Here is an 11,060-nt window from a genome sequence, read left to right on the forward strand (position 1 = left end):
AATTTAGAATTCTGATCTTTAATTTAGAATTCCGACTCATCTCAAAACTGACTTTTATCTCAGAATTCCGACTGTAATCTCAGAATTCTGATTTTTAATCTCAGAATTATGACTTTTAACGCAGAATTCCGATTTTTAACTCAGATTTCTGACTTTTAATTTCGAATCCTGAGTATTAACTCAGAATGAATTCTGACTTTTTATTTCGAATTCTGACTATTCTCGAAACTGATTTTAATCTCATAGTTCCGATTTGAATCTCAGAATTCCGACTTTTAACTCAGAATTCTGACTTAATTTAGAATTCCGATTTTCATCTCAGAATTCCGATTTTCATCTCAGAATTCCGATTTTCATCTCAGAATTCCGATTTTCATCTCAGAATTCCGACTGTAATCTCAAAATTACGATTTTTAGCTCAGAATTACGATTTTACAGTAGAGTATAGATGGATAAATTACCCATTGCAATTAAAACAAACAAAAAAAATGCAAGCATAGAATTCAACTTTTCGCACCTGGATGATCAGTTGCATTTTTCTGCATGTGAGCAGAAAAGCCGACTTGGCACTTTTCCCCTGCGACCCTTTTCCTCTAAAGTGGATTGATTGGTTTGGAAGCCGCCCCAAGATGCCTCATGCTCATTTGTATGTACGATTCACTCATCTGGTTGGACGCAAGAAGCCATTTGGCTTGCGGCGTGATGGTTTTACACAAATCCCGAGACGATGGAGGAATATTTTTGCAAGAGGTGACTCTTTAAACATCACCGCTAAATGTCCTCTGCTGAGAATTCCTCCACCTGGCCGAAAAGGGGGGGGGGGGGGGGACAGGCGCAAACTGGAAAAAAAATCGCAGAGGCTTGACAGAGCACCTCCTGCCGCAATCTGTAATTACCAACAGTGCAATCAGCGGCCTCGTTAATTTCCCTCCCTGACTGGATGGCTCAATTGTAGAAAACTCAGCGGTACAACTTCATAAGTAAATGGAACTGGCATCTCGGAGCACTATTTGGCCTCAGAGGCCGCACGAAGAAAAAAAAAAAAAATCGCATATTCCGCTGCTTGTGCACTATTTATCATTAGCCCAATGATAATGAGTTTCCTTTAAAAACCACCCATTACGAAAAGGTAAAACTAGTATAGACCAGAACGAGTGCAAAGTCACTTGAGCGGCTCTTATTATTAAGTGATTTGGAACAAATCAATTTCTAAACATAATTAATTTTCAGGGAGAGGGGCGCGACGAGTAATTGTGACGTGTTTTTGCAGCTCACAAAAGGAAAGAATATCAATATTGCTTTGAGATGATTGACTTTGTGTATAGTGAGCATTATTAAGTTATACATTTGAAATATGTGCATTATTTAATTGTATAATCTTCATCCACGCTATATATTTGAAATATATGCGTTAATTCTGTGTATAATCTTCATTAACGCCTACTACGGAAAAGCTACGCGTCCATTGGCTGAAAAACCCAGGAAGTCACATATTTCTGTCGCAGGATTTTTACGTCAGCACGAACAAATGCTATCCCGGAAGTGGACAACGCTACAGCGGAATAGCTGAAAACATGACGCCCAAACAGCAGCTTTCACGCGTGACGGTGGTTTTTACCGGTTTGGTTTTCCTCCAGACGATCCCCCCCGTGGCGGCGTACGATGCCGGGGACGCGCTGGCTTTGTTGCTGGGCACGATCATCGCCATTGTGGGTTTCTGCGCCTGCTTGGGCTGGTACGCACGAAAGCGGAACAGGCTACTGGAGTGAGGAGGAACAAGTCGCCAGTTCGACGATTCTCCCATCTCGTGACTCGACAACTTATTGCTGTGCATACCTGATCCAAATCTTACTCTTTTCCCTTCCTTGCGGTTGTCATGGTGCAAATCTTGGATGGAAGTGACCCATAAACTCAAGAACAGGAGCGTCTGTCCATATGTGAAGAAAAGCGGAAGTCTGGAAAAAGAACCAAAGAGCAAGTTGCACTGCTGCCAAAAAAAGACTCGACACTATCGTTGCCTGTATTAATACTCGTATTCTGCTCAAAAAGCATTTATGAATTTATTTTTGCATTTTCTTTGACTAATGTGAAAGGCGAGCCGTGGATGGGCGAACCTGTCAAAATAAAAGCATTTCAAATTGGAAAGCCTGTGCTTATTATTGTTGCATTTTATTCATTTGAAATGCAATTTAAATTAAGCCACATATTTGAATAAAGTAATGTAAAAATGGAATTATGCACCATTGAAGACACAAGAGTGAAAAATATGTATTTAGGTGGCTATCTATTAGTTAGCTAGCTAGATTTCATTCTATTTTAGTTACTTCCGGTTTGAGTGAATGCTGCCGCGTGTAGCTGCTGCTGCTTACCCACACACACAAAAACATATCCTGTGACTAAAGTGACCTTGAGCGTTTTTAAAGTTGCTTATAAATGAAATGTATTGATATTATTAAAAATGTCATAGCGAATGAGCACCTACACATTTTACTGTCTAAGGCGACCATATAATTTTATTGGGACACTGTTAATCTTTCAAAATAAAACCATATAATAGTCTGACCACCCTGAGTCATAGAATGCGAATGAAAATAGTCCTTTAAAAATACCACCACTCTGTCTTCAGACAGTCTGGCATTTTATAGCAAAGCTATACATATACAATGTCTCACACGCGTCGCGACATGACTTGCTGCACGCTTGAAAAAACCAATTCTATGAATTTGTCATGCTAACCCGAACAAGAGGACAACAGTGAGCAAAGTGCTTGTCAATTATGCATCCCCCCCCCCCCGTACATGGGATGCCTTTTACCTCAAGTGAACCTGTCAGCCTGACTCCAATCTACGTTAGATGCTATATAGCTACTAACGATATACACGCCACAAACTACCGGACATTTTAATGGCATGTGGGAGGAAACGGGAGGACCAGGAGAAAAATAATGGCTGGCTACCTAGCTAGCTATCTATTAGCTAGCTGGCTGGCTATCTAGCTAGCGATATATTTGCTATCTATAAACTGGCTTGATAGCTAGCTAGCTAGCTATCAATTATATATTAGCTAGGTCGCTAACTTGAGTGAACGCTGACGCATGTGGTTGCCGCTGCTCACCCACAGAAAAACTGATCATGTGACTGGAGAGTGACCTTGAGAGTTTTGAAAGGCGCTTTGAAGAGAAAATATGAAATGTTTAATTATTGTGTTGTGTGTTTGCGATGGAAATAGCGTATATAATGTAAACATTGTGACTTCAGTCTCAAGCCTAATTCAAAAATAGACAATAAGGATGACATAATGTCAGCTTTTTTATTTATTGTAATTTTTTTATGCCAGGATTCATCTAACTCAAAATTAGACTATATGAATGTAAAATGTCTGTTTTTACACTTTTTTTTTCAAATAATAAAACAATTTAATGCCAGGATTTGGCTAACTCAAAATGAGACAATAAGGATGTAAAATGTCAATTTTCAATTTGTATTTTTTTATTACAGGATTGGCCTAACTCAAAATGACACGATAACAATGAATAATATCAGTGTTGAATTTGTAACTTTTATTACAGGATTTGCCTAACTAAATTAGACAATAAGGATGAAAAATGTCCATTTAAATTTGTTTTAAATTAAGTACATTTTTTGTGCTAGGATTCATCGAACGTAAAATTAGACTATAGGGATGAAAAATGTCAGTTTTCACATCTTTTTTATTATTTATTTTTATTCCAGGATTCAAAATTAGACATGTATATAAAATGTCATTTTTTTTAATTCATGCTAGAATTTGTCTAACTCAAAATTAGACTACAAGAATAGAGAATGTCAGGTCTATTTTTTAAAATGTAATTCATGCCAGAATTTGTCTAACTCAAAATTAGACTATAAGAATAGAGAATGTAAGTTTTTAATGTTTTTGTTTAATGTATTTGTTTTTATTCTAGGATTCATTGAACGCAAAATTAGACTATAAGGATGAAAAATGTCTGTTTTCACATTTTTTTTATTATTTTTTTTTATTCCAGGATTTAATAAGGATGAAAAATGACAGTTTTACATGTTTTTTATTAATTTACTTTTTTCATGTCGTGATTCGTCTAACTCAAAATTAGACCATAAAAATGAAAAATGCCAGTTTTTAATTTTGTAAAATTGATCTTATTTTTAATGCCAGAATTCACATAACTCAAAATTAGACTATAAGGATGAAAAATGTCTGTTTTCAAAATTTTTAATATATTTTTTATGCCGGGATTTTTTTTAACTCAGACTATAAGGAAGAAAAAGTTTTATTTTCAGTTTTATTTTTTTATTTTTTTTATCCCATGATTCACGTAACTCAAAATTAGACAATAATGATCGAAAATGACAGTTTTACATGTTTTTTTTATTTTTTTTTCATGCCGTGATTCGTCTAACTCAAAATTAGACAATAAGGATGAAAAATGTCAGTTTTAAAATTTATTTTATGGATTTATTAATGTATTTTTATGCCAGGATTCGTTTTGTGTGTGTGTGTGTGCAGGGTCAGCAGAGGCCCAATTGAGTGGATGAGATCTGCTGCTGCTATTGCTGCAACAAGAGACAGAACGCGACTTGGATCACAAATAGGGATGCAGTGCGCATGCGCATTACTGCTTCCCCGTTTACTGTATGATATTCGCCGTGCTGGGGAAAAAAGGGTTAGGGGCAAGTAACCATCGAGATTTTCTTTTTTTTTTTTTAAGCGGCGACAAAAGACGACGTAATAATCTCCGGGTGATGTGACAAAAGGGAGTTTTAGCAACAGTGTGGATCGAGAGACTCAAGATCGCCTTTTTTATTTTTTATATCGCATTTTTTTTGCCTTTTTACACCCCCTCCTTCTTCTTCTTCCTCTTGTGTTTCCTGGAAGATTTGGACATGGTTCGGCTCTCGTCGACGCCGTTGTGTTTTATCTAAAGGGGGCGACGAAAACACCCGAGTGGGTATTTTTTTTTCCTCGTCGCTGCTTTGTTTCATGAGCGAATCGAAGGAAGGCTTGTTCCATTTTTTTGTCGTCTTTGTTTATTTTTTTTAGACGCTGTAAACCGTAAGTACGCCGTTCAACCATCACGATTGTTGTTTTATGTCAAAATACGCAATTGTAAGATAATGGATCGTCTCCCTTGTTTTTCATTTGACGCAATTGACGCTTGTTTTTTGCTAACCCCCCCCCACCCCTACCCACCTCGCTCCTCGCGATTTTAGGCAATTTGTCTATTAAATCATCAACACAAACGCAGTTAAGGACGGACAGGCGAGGGGGGGTTCGGTGTGTGTGTGTGTGTGTGTGTGTGTGTGTGTGTGTGTGTGTGTGTGTGTGTGTGTGTGTGTGTGTGTGTGTGTGTGTGTGTGTGTGTGTGTGTGTGTGTGTGTGTGAAATGAAAGCAAATCACTAACGCTTCCAGATTGAGCACCCTGATGAAGACAATAGGGTGTGTTATGATGATTTTTTTATTTTTTACTCTTTTTTTTGGGGGGGGGGGGGGGTCAATGATCTCGCTGTCTTAAGAAGAAAAAAAAGGAAAAAGAAAAAAAAAACGTCATTCACCGTGTCTTTGTTCATCTTTTGTGTGAATTTTCTTTTCCTTTCGGCTTTCTCCTTCAATGGGTCGCCATAGCGAATCAGTGTCGTCCATCTTCAGAGGTTTAATTCGCATGTTTGTTTTGGCTTTTACGTCGGATGCCCTTCCTGACACAACCCTCTGTATTTATCCGGGCTTTGGACCGGCACTAGAGGACACTGGTTTATGTCCCGGTGTGGCGACAGACTATTCCCACTATTTTGCACTCAACTATGAACTACTTTTTCTACGTTCACGTGAGAATGGGGTACACACAATTTCCATGAATGGGGTTAAAGGAAACAAACCAATATATATTATTCCATTTCATTTAGGCTAGCTTTTTAAAGTGGCATTATGTGCTACTGGGGAGACGTGCAAATCATTCAAATTTTAGGACTACTGATTACTATACTGTGGTTGCAGTTTTCAAGATATATATGGATAATTTGTCTAATAAAATAGAAAGTTGTGTTTTTGCAGTCATGATTTTGTTCCAGCCCTAAATTGTTTCTATCATGTGACAATACTGTAATATATTTTAGTCCATCCATCCATCCGCTGCAATTTATCTTTTTTTTGTGATTATTTAAATGAAAAGCACTTGAGTCGAATGTGACGGAGACATTGGAGTCAATGATAGGCAGATGATATTATTTATTTTTTATGTATTAATTGTATTTATTTATTTATTTATTTAATTTAAATAAATTTAGTTTATTCAAATGTATTTTACTTTATTTAAATTTACTTACATTTATTTTATTTTATTTTATTAATTAATTCTTTAATTTATTTATTCGTATATTTATTTATGTATTTATGTATGTATTTATTTATTTATTTATTTGTGTATTTATTTATGTATTTATGTATATATTTATTTATGTATTTGTTTATGTATTTATTTATGTGTGTATTTATGTGTGTATTTATTTATTTATTCGTGTATTTATTTATGTATGTATGTATTTATTTATTTACTCGTGTATTTATGTGTGTATTTATGTGTGTATTTATTTATTCATTTTATTTATTTATTTATTCGTGTATTTATGTGTGTATTTATGTGTGTATTTATTTATTCATTTTATTTATTTATTTATTTGTGTATTTATTTATGTATTTATTTATTTATTCCTGTATTTATTTATGTATTTATTTATGTATTTGTTTATGTATTTATTTGTGTATTTATGTATGTATTTATTTATTCGTGTATTTATGTATGTATTTATGTATTTATGCACGTATTTATTTATTCATGTATTGATGTATTTGTGTATTTATGTATTTATGTATGATTTTATTTATCTCCCTCTCTCGTTTCGCTTCCTTTAGGTGTGATGAGACAAAGGAACAAAGGATGCCTTAAAGGAGAGGTTGCCTACAAGTCCGGAAATCTCCTCCGAATGGATCTATCGCCTCCCCGACTCGACCGTCGCCCATAAATCATGATCCTAGGCTGAAGCTAACACCCCCCCCCTCACCCACCCACCCACCCCCACCCCCCTGCTCATTCTTTATGATCCCTCCTCCATCTATGGCGAACTATAGCCATGCAGGGGACCACACCATCTTGCAAAATGTCTCTCCTCTCGCCACGTTCCTTAAATTGACCTCGTTGGGATTCATCATCGGCGTCGGCGTGGTCGGGAATCTACTGATCTCCATCCTGCTAGTGAAAGACAAGAGCCTTCACCGGGCTCCGTACTACTTCCTGTTGGATCTATGCGCCTCGGATATCCTGCGCTCGGCTATCTGCTTCCCCTTTGTGTTCACCTCGGTCAAAAATGGTTCTGCGTGGAGTTACGGGACGCTAACGTGCAAGGTGATCGCCTTCCTGGGCGTGCTGTCTTGTTTCCATACGGCCTTCATGCTTTTTTGCGTGAGCGTAACCCGCTACCTGGCCATCGCCCACCATCGTTTCTACACCAAGAGGTTGACCTTCTGGACGTGCCTGGCCGTTATCTGCATGGTTTGGACGTTATCGGTAGCCATGGCCTTCCCGCCGGTCCTCGACGTGGGGACGTATTCCTTTATCCAAGAGGAGGACCAGTGCACCTTCCAGCACCGTTCCTTCCGGGCTAACGACTCGCTGGGTTTCATGCTCTTGCTAGCGCTCATCCTGCTAGCCACGCAGCTGGTCTACCTCAAGCTTATATTCTTCGTCCACGACCGGCGAAAAATGAAGCCAGTCCAGTTCGTACCCGCCGTCAGCCAGAATTGGACCTTCCACGGGCCGGGCGCTAGCGGTCAGGCGGCCGCTAACTGGCTAGCCGGTTTCGGGCGAGGTCCAACCCCGCCTACCTTGCTAGGGATCCGTCAAAACGGCAACACGGCGGGCCGGCGGCGTCTCCTGGTTTTGGACGAGTTCAAAACGGAGAAGAGGATTAGTAGGATGTTCTACATCATGACCTTTTTCTTCCTGGCGCTCTGGGGGCCTTATCTGGTGGCCTGCTACTGGCGGGTGTTCGCTAGGGGGCCCGTGGTGCCGGCGGGATACCTGACTGCCGCCGTCTGGATGAGCTTCGCCCAGGCAGGGGTCAACCCCTTCATCTGTATCTTCTCCAACAGGGAGCTTCGGCGATGCTTCAGCACTACGCTCCTCTACTGCCGAAAATCCAGGTTACCGAGGGAACCCTACTGCGTTATATGAAGGTTTTTACCCTCCTAGCCCCGCCCCCTATCGCCCTTAATCGATCTGGGCTTTTTCCTCTTGTACAGCTCTCTCTTTATCTCTCTTTCTGCTAGCTTTTCTTCTCCTTAGCCCGTCAGTCAACCACTTGAGGTGATCACCCCCTATACCCGTTTAAAAAAGGAGTACAACAGGGCTCAATGTTAAGCCCCTTGTCGTTTCGCGGAAGGCCATGCAAAAATGCAGACAATGAAAACGCTTTTGGAATCCTTTTTTTTTCCCAAGATGCATTATTCTGTGAACAACAAAAATGACAGGGGGGGGGAATGAATTCAAGAAAGATATGATACCTCTCAAGGAACCGCTGGAAATGTTTTTACATTTTTCAGAATTGCACTACACAACTGAGAAGATGTTTGGTTGCAAAGACAACGCGACCCCCACTTGACCCCTGCTCCCTACCCTTAATTTTTTTTCATCTCCAAACTAAACAATGAATGCTTTAATTTGCAACAGACTACACACTGAAAAATCGCTGTAAGTACTGGGGAAAACGTGTTGGAATTGCACCATCACCAGAGGACAAAAGTGGTTTTAATGTAAGTGGTAATTTTTTGTCATTTACGTGGGGGTGGGGGGGTTCAATTTTTTTGAAATTTCAACAAGAATGGATCTTTTGTAGTTTTCGCCATATGTCCATAATAGCGTCGGCCATTTTTTTCCCCTATCACCTTTTACAACAGGGGGCGGAGGGGGTTTTTTTTTTTGGGGGGGGGGGGGGGGGGGGGGGGGGCTTAATGCAGATTTTTTTTTTGGACAACGTGCTTTGGGGAACAAACTCGTGCTTACAAACATTTGAAGTGTGTCATCATCATATCCACGTGTGCTAAAAACATATGTCATATTGTTACCCATGCCAGTCCGGGTGTTTTTGCCTTAATGGTTACAATGCTATCGTCATTTATGTTTATTTCAATGCACTCCTATGAAGTCAATCCTTGGATGCAATGGCAAATTATGATGATGATTATTATTATTTTAAATCATATGAAGTGCATGTCCTATTTTTTTTTCTTTTTTTTTTTTTAAATTACAGGATTCTCAGACCACCCTGTGCTCAAAGCACAGCCAATGAGCGTGTGTGAGTGCATCAAACACTTCAAGACCAGAGCCTTAGTATGATATCTTGCACAATTTGTAAAAAAAAAGAGCAAAAAAAAAAAGTAAACAAAAAAAGTTAAAAAAAAAAAGACAAAATGGGGGACATTTAACTCATTCACTGCCATACAGGTGCAAAAATGTGTCCACTGCAGTGTTTTTGTCATTGTCACTCAAATTCCAGGACCCACAAAGTATTGAATTTTAGGACTATATAAACATTCAATACAGCATTAGAAACCTTAGGCGCTCGTTTCATCAGAAAAAAACAGTTAATTCCTAAATTATATGGATCTGGAGTTATCTGAGCTTGAAATGAGGCCAGGTGTACAAAATACAATCCATATTGATTTACTATATAGCGCTTGAACAACAGCTGAAGCTGGAACAAAGCGCTAACATGGAAAAAATGGGAAATGATGTTCCCATTGCTAGAGGTCTGACCAGCGCTTTATCGGCACACAAGCATGAAAAAAAAGCCAAATAAATTCGGGAATGGCGCTCAACGTCATATTTTCAATTCCCGAATAAATTGGTGAATGGCAGTGAATGAGTTAAGGTACACTGTCTTGTTTCTACTTTCCCAATATTTGCTCTCTTCCGATTTTTTTTTCTCTCTCTTCTCTCGTGGCCATTTTTTCCTACCCGCTCGCCCCCACCCGCAATTACTTTTTGTAAATTATAGATGGCGTGTAAGTATGTGAGTCTTTTTTTTAAATTTATTTATTTACTTTCTGGAGTCCCGAACGTGAGTACGGTTTCAGTAAGGATTGCATTACGCTGAAAATTAACTGTGTAAACTGTTGCTTTGTTTTTATTCCCAAAAATAATACGAATAATAAAAAAGAAAATTACCATTTCGCAACATGGTTCATTTGATAGCGATGTGTCAAACAATCGTTTAAAAATTGTCATATTTTTTTTTTTACTAATGATGAAAGGGGCTTTTAATAGCTTTGGGTCTGGCTATTCCCCGAAGAACAGAAACGCTACCTTTTAGCGCTTCCACAATGCCTATTAGGAATCCATTCTTATGATTAGCATATGATATGTTTCGTACGCCGATCAATCAATAAATGATGCCCGTGCAGACGATACGCTAGCTGTTTTGGTGAGCGCTAAAATGTGCTGGATTGCTTTTGAATATCCTCTATTTTGGCACGGGCAAATTGTCTTTAAAGTTGGATCAGAACGCGATTGAGGATTGTTTCGAAGCAAACCGATTAGCGGGCGGGGGTGTTTGAGATCCAGTGTTTGAAGCACAGAACAAGGGAATGTGCCGTTTTACCGACCTATCACTTGTTACGTCGTATCTGTCATTTTTCCTCATTCATCACTTATATAATTTGAGTTAATCTGTTGATTGGGCAACATGGAATGGCGTAATTAACTCATTCACTTCCAGACACTTGCAAAAAATGGGTCCACTCCAGTTCCAGGGTTTTTGTCATTGTCACTTGAATTCTAGGACCCACACAATATTGAGTTTTAGGACTAGATTAACATTAAATAAAGCATTAGAAACCTTAGATGCTCATCTTTCATCTGAAAAAAAAAGAGTTAATTCCTACGTTATATGGTTCTGGAGTTATACGAGCTTGAAATGGGGGCAGATGTACAAAATACAATGCAATACATACATATTGGTTTATATAGCGCTTTAACAACAGCTGAAGCTAA

The 11,060-nt window shown here is 38.7% G+C and overlaps 2 protein-coding genes across 3 annotated transcripts; both read left to right on the forward strand.

Annotated features, from left to right (window-relative positions):
* Positions 1 to 1,525: 1,525 nt before the first annotated feature.
* LOC148881734 (small integral membrane protein 30) lies at positions 1,526 to 2,145 on the forward strand. The gene has a single exon (XM_088989025.1). It carries the CDS (start codon positions 1,575 to 1,577, stop codon positions 1,767 to 1,769), a length of 195 nt encoding a protein of 64 aa, XP_088845151.1. The 5' UTR covers positions 1,526 to 1,574; the 3' UTR covers positions 1,770 to 2,145.
* Positions 2,146 to 4,641: 2,496 nt separating this feature from the next.
* On the forward strand, positions 4,642 to 8,968 carry gpr85 (G protein-coupled receptor 85). 2 transcript variants are annotated; one of them, XM_088989006.1, is made up of 2 exons: positions 4,642 to 5,070; positions 6,926 to 8,968. In XM_088989006.1, exon 2 carries the CDS (start codon positions 7,110 to 7,112, stop codon positions 8,241 to 8,243), a length of 1,134 nt encoding a protein of 377 aa, XP_088845132.1. In that variant the 5' UTR covers positions 4,642 to 5,070; positions 6,926 to 7,109; the 3' UTR covers positions 8,244 to 8,968. The 2 variants fall into 2 exon arrangements, with proteins under 2 accessions (XP_088845132.1, XP_088845133.1); XM_088989007.1 differs by having other exon boundaries at positions 4,642 to 4,962.
* Positions 8,969 to 11,060: the final 2,092 nt, after the last annotated feature.

Source organism: Hippocampus bargibanti, linkage group LG22, assembly GCF_051943395.1.
Source record: "Hippocampus bargibanti isolate YZ-2025 linkage group LG22, ASM5194339v1, whole genome shotgun sequence".
Taxonomy (NCBI): domain Eukaryota; kingdom Metazoa; phylum Chordata; class Actinopteri; order Syngnathiformes; family Syngnathidae; genus Hippocampus; species Hippocampus bargibanti.

Bases quoted from the DNA above. Each gene is read 5' to 3' on its own strand.
- LOC148881734 (XM_088989025.1), top strand. From the start codon at position 1,575: ATGACGCCCAAACAGCAGCTTTCACGCGTGACGGTGGTTTTTACCGGT.
- gpr85 (XM_088989006.1), top strand. From the start codon at position 7,110: ATGATCCCTCCTCCATCTATGGCGAACTATAGCCATGCAGGGGACCAC.